Raw genomic sequence first — 13,294 nt, 5'->3', positions numbered from 1 at the left:
TACTGTAAATCAATACAATAACACTGTTTCAACATGGCACATTGCTTTGAAATGGAAAAACCACTTGAATACTTATACTTGTGTGAATAAACTTGTGCATGGCTTAACCAAGGTTCTAAAAAATTAAATAAAAACACTCTTTGTACGTCCATTTGAGACAATGTGCAGCTGGAAAGTTTAAAACGATTAAAAAATACACAGCAACCTCTCCTCTCCTCTGAATGTGTTCGCGAAAGCGCTCATGAATTATTCGGTGGCAAAATGAATGAATAGTTAATGTTGTGAGATTTGTTCGTCTTATTAAGTTCATATCTGAAGGCAAATCATTAAGTGTTGCTGTGTTAATAGTAGGATAGGTCAACTCTCCTTGTGTGTGTGTGTGTGTGTGTGTGTGTGTGTGTGTGTGTGTGTGTGTGTGTGTGTGTGTGTGTGTGTGCGTGTGTGTGTGTGTGTGTGTGTGTGTGTCTGTGTGTGTCTGGCATTCTGACTTAGTGTAGCATTAAGCAGAAGCAATGAATGCATTTCTGTCGCTCCCATTCCTCCAGGTGGTTGGAAGTAGTGAGCTAGCGTAGCTAACGCGCCGTGTGTTTGTAGTGCTGGCGTGAAACTAGGGGTCCCAGTCGTCGTCATGGTGCTGCGAGGCGATGATGATGACCACGGTGAGGATGGTACACAGGACTATGGAGGCGATGCCCACCGCCAGGCTGATGAAGGAGAAGTTACGTGCCTCGCGGGAGGCGATCTCCGCCGTCACCATGTCCCCTCTGGCTATAGCCGTGCGCACCTGAAGCGAGGAGAAGAGATAGAGAAGTTAGACAGAGGTTATATAATATGAGAGAGAGAACGAGAGAGACCATCTGGTTCACAAAGTCCGCTGGACAACAAATAATTGCTTACAAAGGGGCTGATGTTACACACCCTGACGTGAAAAACCAACTGAAATGAAATTAAATCCTATATACTTACATAGGATTAAATATATATAAAAATTGCTGATCTAGAAACTCATGCATTGTGAGTTTGTGGATCGTCCAATTTTGCCTAATGTTCGGCTATTTTACAGAATGTTCAAATAGTTTCACAGAATGATCGCCTATTTTCGTTAAATGATCGCCATTATCACAGATTGTTCGCCTATTTTCGCTGAATGCCCAGAATAGGGATAGTTAGATGGGGAAATCCATTCTATCCCAGTGCAGTTTACATAATGCAGCGGGTTTGGTCAGCACAAACCACCATTTCACTGTGTACAGACAATCAGAGGTAGAAATCAAGGCACAACCAGCAGAATGAACGTTTGGAACTCATGTGGCCTAATGTCACATGGCTGACACAGGATCAATTTGTCATAGAATGACTTCCTATTATGTGTGTGCCATGAAAAGGGTGATCTTTTATGGGCAAATTATATTTTTACAGTCAGGGTTACCATTATGAAAAGATTCAGGTTGGGATTACTTTACTTTTTACTTTATTTGTTTATATGGACAGGACAATGCATATTAATGGACGTCACATGGACGTAAATACACCGGATTTAGCAAAGATGCTAGTTTTCTCAGGTTGGGATTAGGATTGATTAGGGTGAGATGTTCAGATTAGGCTTAGTTTTAGGGTAAGGGATAAGTATTTTAAGGTTACGGTTAGATTTGTGTTAGATTGTGGCTGGTTAGGTTAAAGGGATAGTTCACCCCCAAAATTTTTTTTCTAGCGATTAGTCACCCCATGGAGACTTGAATTCATGGATATTTTTTGGTCGCATTCCTAAACCAATAATTTGATGACCAGTGGACCGGTAGGCAGCGGTTCCGGTAGGAGACACAAAGGAGACTCTTTGTCTCCTTTGTGTCTCTTTGTGTTACGATCATGTGGTCAGAAACAGGAAATGCTGCTGCTCACCTGCACTGCTTTCAAGATGGCGATGATGCCTGTAGGCCAGAAGCAGCAGACGGTTGTCAGCACGGCGATGGGCAGGTAGTCATGGGGGGGACGGCGATCCATCAGGGTGATGCCGGGGGGCATCTGCATGGGGGGCATTCCTGGGTGACCAGCTCCATTGGACATGTAGGGCTGACCCTAAGAGGAGGAGAGAGTTATGAACTCATGGAGAGATATGTGGTGTGTGCGTGTGCGTGTGCGTGCGTGCGTGCGTGCGTGAGACGAAAGCAGTAACAGCGGCTCATTGGCATGTAAAAATGTGTCTCTTTCATCCATTTATTACAAGTTGGACAAAACATTGTCAGTTAGTCAAACCAGGAACTCCTGTACAACTGCCTCTCAAACCGACTTTACTAACATGCATTATTACAGGCCTGCTGGCAGACAGGAATCAGGATGACCACAGGCCTGTTTCATGCTGTGAATAACATAGGAGCTGTCATCTGGCTCGCATGGAAACTGTCACTAAAATGAAGACAATTTACAATTTCAAGCATTCAGCAGATGCTCTTATCCAGAGCAACTTACAAAGTGCAAGATCAGAGTGAATGAACCCTAGTAAACCAAGAACAATGCAAGCAGTCAATTACATAGAGTGCCAAGGAAACAATACTCTCAATCGGGCTGTCTGCTTAATTCTCCTCATAAGACGTGTGGAAGGTTCTACAAAACCAGATAAATGTGGTCTCAGATTCACCCCTTTGTTTATAGATCACAATGGACGCAACCTACTAAAGAAAAGCACTTACTGGCACTGCCAGTTCCAGCTTGAACCAGACAATAGTCCAGATGACCACAAGTCTGGGAGAAATTAGGCACACTCTAACCTACATACCCAGAACCTGTCACACAAGGCCACCCATTTTCACTGGAAAACCACTGGAAAAAGCATCATGGTGCAAAACCTCAGACAGGCCTATGGTTTGTGCACCGCTTCCCTTGTTCAACATTTCGATGCTCCTTCAGTCTGTGACTCACCGAAGTCATGGGGTAGATGGGTACGTAGGCCGTGCAGGGCTGCAGCTGCAGGGGGTACCCCGAGTGGAGGTAACCCACGGGCGGGTGAGGCATGGTGCCTGTGGTGGGTCCATGGGTCTGGACAGTGTAGCCCTGAGGAGCTCCCGAGGGCCCCAGAGGGCCACAGTGGAACTGTGTCTCCTGGAGGTATCCCTCTGAGCCCTGGGGTGCAGTGGGAGGGGGGTAGTTGGGCTGAGGGCCCACATTGGAGTGCTGTAGAAAATTGGATTCCGGGGGTCCTGGGAGGTAAGGCGGGGGCTGCATGGGGTGACGGCCATGGTCATCCAGACCTGGATGGCACAAGGATGAAAGAGAGAATGAGACAACGAACAGAGAGAGAGCAGAGAGAGAGAGATGTGTGAAATTGTCTGCTGTCTGACACACACACACACACACACGCGCGCGCGCACGCACGCACACACATCATCCTCACAGCACAGGAGAATAGTACGCATGTGGAATTTAGTTTAATCTAGACTGAGGGTACAAATAATGAGTGAGAATCTCATCAAATCGAAGCCTCAACGATAAAAGCTGATGGCATTAAAGCTGGTGCACTGAAGACAATATCCTGCAGGAAGTTACAGATATGATGTCATGTTAGCTGACAAGGGGAACAGAAACCCACGCTCATCGAAAAGAACAAGATCATGGGAAAACAGACAGAAAGAGATGGAAACAGAGAAAAAAAGAGGGACAGAATGGCAGAGTAAGCATAAATATAGGAGTGAGGGAGATGGAGAGCAAGACAGACAGAGACAGAGAGAGAGAGAGAGAGAGAGAGAGAGAGAGAGAGAGAGATGCAAGGATTATAGGTAGAGGGCAGGGATGGAGGGATGTGGTTGAGTGATGAGAGATGACTTGTGCTTGAGGACAGAGTTACATAAGTTACTAGCAGTGACAAGCAGAAGTGGACCACCCACACACACACACACACACACACACACACACACACACACACACACACACACACACACACACACACACACACACACACACACACACACACACACACACACACACACACACACACACACACACACACACACACACACACACACACACACACACAAAGGTCGTTCAGCTGAGCGACCTTTGTTGAAGACACAAAACACATTTATGACACAGCTTTACCATTATGTTACTGTGATTTCTGCTGTTAGACAACAACAACAGCAGCTAATCCAGTCTGAAAATAAGGAAGCCGTTTACGTTTGGACAGATTGCTTTGATTAAATCCCATTGGAAATAATACAAATCCTGTCAAACTTGAAATATGAGATAGGAATCCATTGTGGGCTACATCTCCGGTGTCAGATCTCAATGAGCGATATAAACAAAGATGAGCAGAGTAAAGCCTTTAGTCTTTAAATACACTCAAGGAATAGGTGAAGCACAGGAAGTGCCTTCAAACAAACAAACAAACAAACAGACAGACAGACAGACAGACAGACAGACAGACAGACAGATACTGTGTGTGGTCAAAGTGCACTAAAAGTATATTACTGTAACAGTAATTAACAATATTAACAGTGGTATTAGCAGGTATGATGAATATAGATACAGTCAAAGTCTACGTACTTTGACTCCAACAATCTATCCCCAGTAGTGTAGGGTAAATATGAACAGTTAAACAACAATTAAACATTAATGAAATATAATTAACTCATCATTACAGGAGCTTCTTCCATCTTGGAAAAAGAGTGAGCCTGTCTTGTGTTATATAAGACAACAGAACATAAAAAGTGCAGCCTAGAGCTCTCTATAATGTCAATGGTGTGGGACACAATTTAATGTTTCTATTGTAAGCGTTCTTCCTAATCCAAGTCACAGTTGTACCTAAAATTATATATATATATTCCTTTCAAATATGTCATATTTACGTTTATAAATATAAAAAATATGGCCCCAAAGTTATTTTAAATGATGCACTATACATGACCTAAACTCAGCGGACATCTTTCCTAATTAGTGGGTGTGGCAGTTCCTCAATCATCAGGTGATAGAGTGGAAAAAGGTTCAGATTTTGATCCCTGCCTCATCCTGGCTTTGTGTTGTATCCTGACTACTTGAGCAATTAAGACACTGAAGTTCAACCCACAACTACTCCCAATGAGTAGGTTGTAAAAATGCTTTGGATAAAAGGCGCAATAGAAATGCAGACCATTTATCATTTAGTGCCCTTTGTTCCAGTGAATGGAAATCTTAATGCTACAGTTTATTTGACATTCTAAACTAGAGTAGTGCTTTAAATGTATTTATTGGAAACAGATTGTGTAAGGCTGTGTCCTGTTTCAGAATGTCAAATCCCCCATGATGCCCCCATGCTGTCGCTCCCCAATACATAAACGGTTTGTTGATATCAGTGAGGAAGAACTTGACTGGCCTGCTTTAAACCTATCAAACACCTTTGGTATGAAGAGGAACAGGCACCAATATGAGCGAGGAGGCCCAGTCGCCCAAAATAATGCTCCTGTGACTGGATGGAAGCAAATAGTAGCAGCAACCCAACTAATGAAAAGCCAATGATTTAATTATAGTGGATAATGTTACAGCAAGGGGGGGGGGGGGGGGGGCAACTAACTCCATACCAATGACTGTGATTTACTTCCATTTAACCTCAAGAGCAGGGGTCTTCAACGTTTTTCAGGCCAAGGACCCCTTAGCTGAGAGAGATGAAGCAGGGACCCCTATATTAAAATTGTGTTGCAGATTAAACTTTTTCATATTTCATAGACTTAGTTGTTTGACAACATGTTAAAACATTCATGTTAAAGTGTATTTTCAGACTGTTATAACCACTAACGCCCCCCCCCCTGAAAATGGCTGAAAATAGCTGCTGCAAGGCGTTCTGAGCTTGTAGATCTGCCATTTTTGGCCAATGTTCCCTTCAGAATAGGGATGCTATAATAGGGTTCAAGTGGCTAATGTATAAAAGAATCCTAATCACAAACAGATTTGACAGCCCCCCTGTAGTAACTCTGAGGACCCCCCTAGGGGTCCCAGACCGCCTGTTGAAGACCCCTGCTCAAGAGCATTGATGAGGGCAGTCAGACACAGATGTTGGGCGATATTTGCAAGAATCCGAGGAAACGACAGAAATGAAGACAAATATAATTTAAGCACTTGGCACTTCGCTTGTCACACACACACACACACACACACACACACACACACACACACACAATCTCGCTCTCTCGTCATAAAGAAATGCAGGCCCGATGATGGAAGAGAGAAGCGCTGCCATGCAGCGACGCGCTGCTGTGCAGATAAAAAAAAGCAGATGTGGGGAACTGGGGATGTTGACCGAGAGGCTGAACATGCAGATGTTCCCATCAGTACCAGAGAACAGGCTATGATGTGCCTTCCAGCCACGGTGACAAAACGTGTACATTTTGCAGTGGGATAAACAGCGGGGGGATGGGAAGGAAAAGTGGCTCAATTAGGCAATCAATTACAGCGGTGACAGAAAATCCGCAACATGGCAACGATGTGTGAAAATAAACCTACCGTGTTTTTCAGAAGACATGATTAGTATCTCCTCCTGATCGGATGTGAGAATTTACTCCAGTTGCGTTAGAAATCCGGTCGAAGCCAACTGACTGACGAGGAGTTTTATTCCAAATAATTATAACCCATCTTCAGCTCTCTCTTCATCTCACCATCTGGGATCTAATATTAAATGGACTTTAAAAAAATGTATGATCTGTTAGTCCGATCTGACTGCGAGGTGCAGCTGGAATATGCCGTTCTCCCAGTCCCTGCTGTCTTTGTGTAGCTGCTACATCCACCACAACAGTGGGAGACAGACAGGGTTCTCCCCCGAACGCATCGCGTTACATTGAATTCATCAGTCACAGTGATATCAGTCTTAAAGCGACAGCTCAGACTCACTGGGCTGGAACATCCTGCTTAGAAAAGTGGTTTTCAACCCTTTTCATTATCAAGGTCCATTATTTATTCGGCATTTGAGCCACGGACCACCATTTGATGAGATTTAGCCTCTCAGACCCAAGACTTTTGTTTTCGTTTTTGTCCACAATTCCATGCTGTATTTGATGTTGGTACCAATAGGAGACAACAGGCCAACGTTGATCAAAATAACAATTGTACATTCTCTAATTGTGTAGACTTCTTGTAAATGAAGTAATGCAGATGTTTAACAATAATTTTACTCTTGAGATGAAACCAAATGGCCCCATTTTACACTCTCAAGAGTTAAAGATCTATAGGCTAAGGCCCGGGTCCATTTGGTTACCAACTCTCCATCATTTAGCTGGGGACCACCTGGAATACCCTCAAGGACCACTGGTGGTCTCCAGACCACTGGTTGAGAAACATTGTTCTAATTGAATGGATTTTCATTTTAAATCACACCATGATATTTCACTAAAGAGTAAACCCGATATCGCAAAACTAGTTTTTACATAATTGCCATGTTTGAATAAAACTAATACAAACAATATTAGAATGGTATATTTTTCTACCAATTGTAAATGACTAATATGTCATGTATAATTCCTACCAATATATTTCAATAGAAATATAGATTATTTAATCCCATCTTTCTTTTGATTATTTTTCTTAAAACAAATACAAATGTATATACACTAAAAGAGAAGGCATGTTTTGTTTTCGACATACAGCAAGTTTTATTACTCTACAATAAATTACACCCAAAATGTCCTTTTCATTCAAATAGCATCCACTTGTGGTCTGTATTTTAAGAGCATTCCCTTTCCATGTGGAGGGATTCTGTGGGACCCAGATCATGTAAACAGTAAAATGTTTATTAGGCACATATTCATCAACACACAGTCACACATACACACTGGTCAACACAACCTGTGCAGTCTCTTTATCTCCCCCCCACTTTCACACCCTCTCTGCATCTGTTGATCCGGCACTCACGGTCAGAGGACTTGGAATGGCTCGCCTCAGGACAGAGTTTGCATATTAAAACATGGTCTCAAACCTGGATGAATTTGTTAAAGCTTAGGAACTAGTAGATGTGTGTTGTGCAGCATAGTCTAAGAGTCACTTTGTCTGATGGAGGGTAACAGACAACATGCAAATTATTATCCACTTAAACCCTATAAACTTTGTTGACCAGGGTTCCCCAGGGGTCTGTACTTGGTCCCCTCCTTTTTGCCTTTCTGCAATGCCATAGTTCCCAGCACATGAATGATGGTAACATGAATGGGAAGTAATTTCTGTGTTTGGGAGGGTGGGGCTTCTACAGTATGCATATGATGGCTTGATGCCACTTATTTCATTTATTAATTGAAATGTCTTGAATTGTTGGAATTTTAACTGAGAAGATTGTGCCAATAAAGGACTTGCACACACCACACTGACACCTTGGCATGATGCCATCTCACACATTCCTCCGTGTCCGTTTCGTCAGTGTGTGTACAGGGAGGCGGTGAAGACGATGTCCCTGCGGATGGTCAGGGAGGCTTTCTCCATCTTGCTGCCCAGGACGGAGTCTCCCACGATGCGCGCCGCCTGCCTCACCTCCTTCAGCACCTCGTCCAGGCGCTGGATGCAACGCACCACCGTGCCCTCCTGCACGTCTGTCAGCTGGGCGATCTCTGCAAACGGCTGACAGACAGACAAATTATTATATATATATATTATGTCCGCTCTATCAGCATATCAGCCTGTACACGTTGTACTGTTCGGAGACCTGTGATTCTCGTTGTACTGTTCGGAGATCTCTCTCTCTCTCTCTCTCTCTCTCTCTCTCTCTCTCTCTCTCTCTCTCAAGGACTTCTCTTTCTCTCACATATTAAACTGTTCTCTCACATTTATCATCTGCTCTTCCTCTCACTATTCTCTATCAAACACGTCTGTTGTTTTCTGTCTCTGATTTACAGTAAAAAGGTTCAACGCTCAGCTTTCAGTAAAGACGATATAGAAATGTGCGGAGCAACAGTTAATCAAACTAATCAATTTAACCGATTATGAAAAATAATTGATAACTGATAATTTAATGAAATAATCTATTAATAATCCATCAATGTTTTGGGCAAAAGTTTTAAAAAAGAACGCCAAAAATCTTCAAATACACAGTAGTGAAAATAGCCGATCTACAAGCTCGCAAAGCATCTTGATGCATTGTGAGTTTGTAGATCTGCTATTTTAAATGATTAGATTTGATTAATCAAAAAAGTTATTAATAGAATAATTGCTAGGAAAATAATCGATAGTTGCAGCCCTTAAATATACAAATCAAATATAACATTCTTAGGGTTATTACCATGCCTCTGGCCCAACAGTACACCACCTCTGTCAGACCAAATTTGAACTGCCCCACAAAGTCTTCTACTGTCTGTCCAATCCCATAATCCCTCTGGAGCTCGCCGATACGCTGGGCGACCGCCAGCACACGATCAATACCCTGCAGGAGGAAGGGGTGACAAGAGGGTTTTAATGATCAATTACCATTAAACACACAAACATGAATCGCATTTTCTTTTTTTTTACTCCTACCTTTCCTGTTTCAGCACTCTGCTTTCTAAACATTTCTAACATTTCAACTCAACCATTATGAGAATATGAGAATATATTTATACTGTATATATATTTTTGATACCTATCACATCCCATGGGGGAACCTCAGTTTTCAGCTTCACCCAGCTGAGTGCTGCCCACAGAGGAGCGCAGAGGGGGGAGTAGTTAGGGGTTAAGTGTCTTGCTCAGGGACACTTCGACACATTGCTGAGAGCTGGAATCGTACATTCCCTCTCTCCCAGTATAGCTGAATGATCCCTCTCCCAGTCATGTCAGCTGTGTTGAGGTCAAAGTGTTCACAAACTGTTCCAGGGTCTGTTCTGCTATGAGGGCTGCAGTGTGGATTCACAACCTAGGCATCATTTATTCAGGTACTTATAAAGCACTTCCATGTCTCAGCGATGCTAACACATGCAGACATGGTGTGTATGTGTGTGTGTGTGTGCGTGCGAGCTGAGAGGGAGACAGTGTATGAGATACAAACAGTCGTCTTACCTCCTGCAGTGTGTTGGTGATGTGTGGTTCCACCTGTGATTTTTGGGTAAACACCAGACAGGCCAACAGGGCGGCGCTCTCCTCGGGGGCCATCGGACTCAGGGCATTCTCAAACAGCAGCTCTGTGAGCAGCAGCTCATGGCTGCTGATCTGACAGGCCACCCGTCCCTTCAGCTGCACCGCCCCACTGCTGTCAATGTATTTCAGGGCTTTGAGGACCTGGGAAGGGGGTTTGTACAGCGTCAGAGAATATTAAGATGTGCAACATTTCCATGGGAATTAATTTATGATATAGATTAGTAGTTCTCAAAGTGGGGTGCAGGGACCCTCAGGGTTCCTTGATAGGGTTCTAAAGGAACCCGTACAGGTCTGTACCTCTCAGTTATGTGGGTCCTTGAAATTAAACATTTTGAGAACTACTAATATACTGCAGATGGTTTCAACTGACAGCAAGACACACGCGACACACCAAGCTGACGTCCGGCAAAACGCCGTCATTGAGCATTTGTGGCCGACAATCGGACATAGTTTTTGTGGTGTCGGTAGTCGGCCCTTAGCGGTGGCTAGTCACACGACTGAGCATGTTGAATCAGTGGTGGAGGTTGTCGAGAGGGAGAGATCTCGGTTTGGCTGCTCAGACTGAGCAAATCAGAGCACGAGAAGAGACACAGAAGTGACCAGCAAGCCAACAGGAAAAAAAGAGGGCAGACAGATGCAATATTGATGCGAGTGGCTTAAAAATGCTCAGTTTGTTTGTTTTTGTATTACCAATTGTGGTGCCGTGAATAACCAAATTCAAGCATATTTAGAGAATATATAAAACTGACTGATAACATTAATGCAACTTAATGCAGACAGCAAATTAATCAGCTGTAGCAACTTGTACAGTAGCCTACCTCGTATCAGCAACAGGTTTAAATAAATAAAATAAATACTCATAAATGACTCATACATAATGGTATAGGCTATGGCTTTGCATATTTCCTGATCTTTAATTATCAGCATGATAAGAGTAAAACGATAAAGTTAAATGCTCTGACAAGCCTCCTACATCTGTTCTACTCCAAAAGAGTTGATAAACTACACCTCCATTGTGGAACATAATCCAGTGTTCATTGTTCCTGGTGTTGTAGTACATTTGGATTTTGATTGCTGAGCACTATTCAAAACAGATTCTTCCCACAACACAGTCATCAGAGCTTCCGTAATCATTAGGATCCCCAACACCCAGCTGGATTAGATCGGTTTTAATTTAATTTGTTACTACATTATAACATAATTCATTGTAGTAGCAGACCCAGTTTATACAAGCCCTGGGTTACCCTGGTCAACTAAGCAGGGTGGAAACCTCATATGTACAAAACTGTTACTTTATTTATTATTGTTTTAAAAACATTGGATACCGGATATCTGTATCCGTCAGTCCTTGTCCCTTTTATGCCCATATGCGTATGGAGATCGTTGAGTATATGGCCATATATGGGCATGCCTCCTTTTGTGCCCATATATGGAGCTAACTGATTTGTTTTCATCTGATGCCATGACGAAACATTGAAGTGAGGCAACACACTCCAAAATTTGGGCGTAGCTACATTGGGAACTCCTTATATGGTTATGGCTGTGTCAGAGTGACGTTAGAGGTCTGCACGCCTGCGTGAATCGGTGTCGTTACACATGCACGGCAACAGATTGTGTTAGGTGTGACGTCAGGACAGAATCTGTTAAGAAACTTATATAAGGTGAGATTTGCAGCGAGAGTGAGATAGAGAGGATGAATATGTGCTGGAGGGTGCCCATGAGAAAAGATCTGGTGATTCCAACAAGGACAAACGAGATCGTGCCTTCTTGTGCTGCTGTGCCAGTGGGTGACAAGGTGTACTACTTTGCAAGGAACCCTGGCGAAGGGGATCCAATGGTTGTGAGCGTCTTCAACACAGCGACTTTACGCTGGATGAAGGTGCCCCCAGAGACAACTAGAAGAGAAGGAAGACGTCCTGTTCCCTCTGCGCGCCTTGGCCACACAGCTGTGCTGATTGACTCTATTGTCTACATCTGGGGGGGTGCAGTGAATTGTAACAGCTTCACATGTGGGTTAGGCCGATTGAACTTGCCTGCCGTCACAGTGGACAACATTCTTTATGCATTTGATGTCGACAACCACAGATGGTTTAAGCCGAAGACTTCTGGGTTTGTTCCAGCAATGAGGGTCGGCCACTCAGCCTGTGTCTTGGGGAAGATCATGTTTATCTATGGAGGAAAGAGCAAGACTGGATTCCTTAATGACATCTACAAGTTGGACACCGCCACAATGGTCTGGTCTTTAATTAACACCATTTACAACAAAGGTAGTCCACCACCTGCTTCAATATATCACTCTGCCACCATGATTGGAACAAAGATGTTTGTATTTGGGGGTCTAGGGTCCAATTGGGACCACTACAACAACATCTGTGTGTTTGACACAGAGACCAACTACTGGCTGGAAGCACCTTCTGCACTGCCTCTTCCAGAAGCACGTTCGAGACATTCAGCCTTTGCCTACAAAGGAGAGCTGTACATATTTGGTGGTTACCAGCCTTTTAGGTCTAAACTACATACATCCACACTTTAAGTACGATGATCTGTGGAAGTTCAATTTCAAGACTTTCTCTTGGAAGAAGGTTGAGCAAAATGGAGTCCAGCGTTGGAGTTCTGGTATGTGTTCCATGGTGAGAGATCGTATCATCCTCTTTGGAGGACACAGAAAGAATGCGCAGCCCATCTTACAGATCTTAGACTTAAGTCCTACACTGAAGACATTAAGCAAGCTAGCAGTTACTAAGTATCGTCTGGAGCCGTATTGCCTCCCATATAACATCAGGTGGGAACTGGCAGCCATGACAACAGAAACAACATCACAGATTAAAGTTAAAGATTAAACTGAATTGGCAATGCCAAGAGTAACATACTGTAAGAAACTAGAAAATGTGCTCCTCGGAGCACAGGTCTCCGCCAGGTAAAAGAAAGTACTGTTCTTTTACCTGGCGATTAATTCTGTCTTACCTATTTATATTACATATTGTGATGTCACGTGAAGCTTGACCAATGTTAGGTGTTCACAGACGGATGGACACACACACACGGACGGACAAAGTGAAAACATACTCTCCACCATGCCTTCGGCCTGGCGGAGACAATAAAGAAAGAAAATAAACAGAGTACGCTAAAAAAAACAAAATAAGAAATAAAAATAAAGGAAAAAAATACGTAAAAAAATATGTTACAGGAGTTCATATGGTGTGATATGAAATGTAAGATTACCATAAACAAAAATTATCATTATTTAGTT

At 43.2% G+C, this 13,294-nt stretch overlaps 2 protein-coding genes across 2 annotated transcripts in view; both read right to left on the bottom strand.

The window, feature by feature from the left end:
• Positions 1-607: 607 nt before the first annotated feature.
• On the bottom strand, positions 608-6,624 carry prrt1 (proline-rich transmembrane protein 1; the record flags this gene model as incomplete). The annotated part of the gene is made up of 4 exons (XM_080442361.1): positions 6,466-6,624; positions 2,917-3,245; positions 1,900-2,076; positions 608-784 (listed from the first exon to the last, which is right to left on the bottom strand). The coding sequence occupies exons 1-4, from the start codon at positions 6,482-6,484 to the stop codon at positions 608-610; spliced, it is 702 nt and encodes a 233-aa protein (XP_080298487.1). The 5' UTR covers positions 6,485-6,624.
• Positions 6,625-7,724: 1,100 nt separating this feature from the next.
• The window catches only part of skic2 (SKI2 subunit of superkiller complex), a 38,191-nt gene continuing 32,621 nt past the window's right edge, over positions 7,725-13,294 (bottom strand). The window contains exons 27-29 of the mRNA XM_080442922.1: positions 9,967-10,185; positions 9,218-9,358; positions 7,725-8,559 (exon numbers count right to left, since the gene is read on the bottom strand). Of these exons, the coding sequence (XP_080299048.1) occupies positions 8,359-8,559; positions 9,218-9,358; positions 9,967-10,185 (561 nt within the window). The 3' untranslated portion in view covers positions 7,725-8,358. The remainder of the gene's footprint in view (positions 8,560-9,217; positions 9,359-9,966; positions 10,186-13,294) is intronic.

The sequence above is a fragment of the Gymnoscopelus braueri genome, assembly GCF_963280865.1.
Source record: "Gymnoscopelus braueri genome assembly, chromosome: 11".
Lineage (NCBI taxonomy): Eukaryota > Metazoa > Chordata > Actinopteri > Myctophiformes > Myctophidae > Gymnoscopelus > Gymnoscopelus braueri.
Note: the sequence above shows the minus strand (reverse complement) of the source record. Positions and strands in the feature narration are given on the sequence as shown.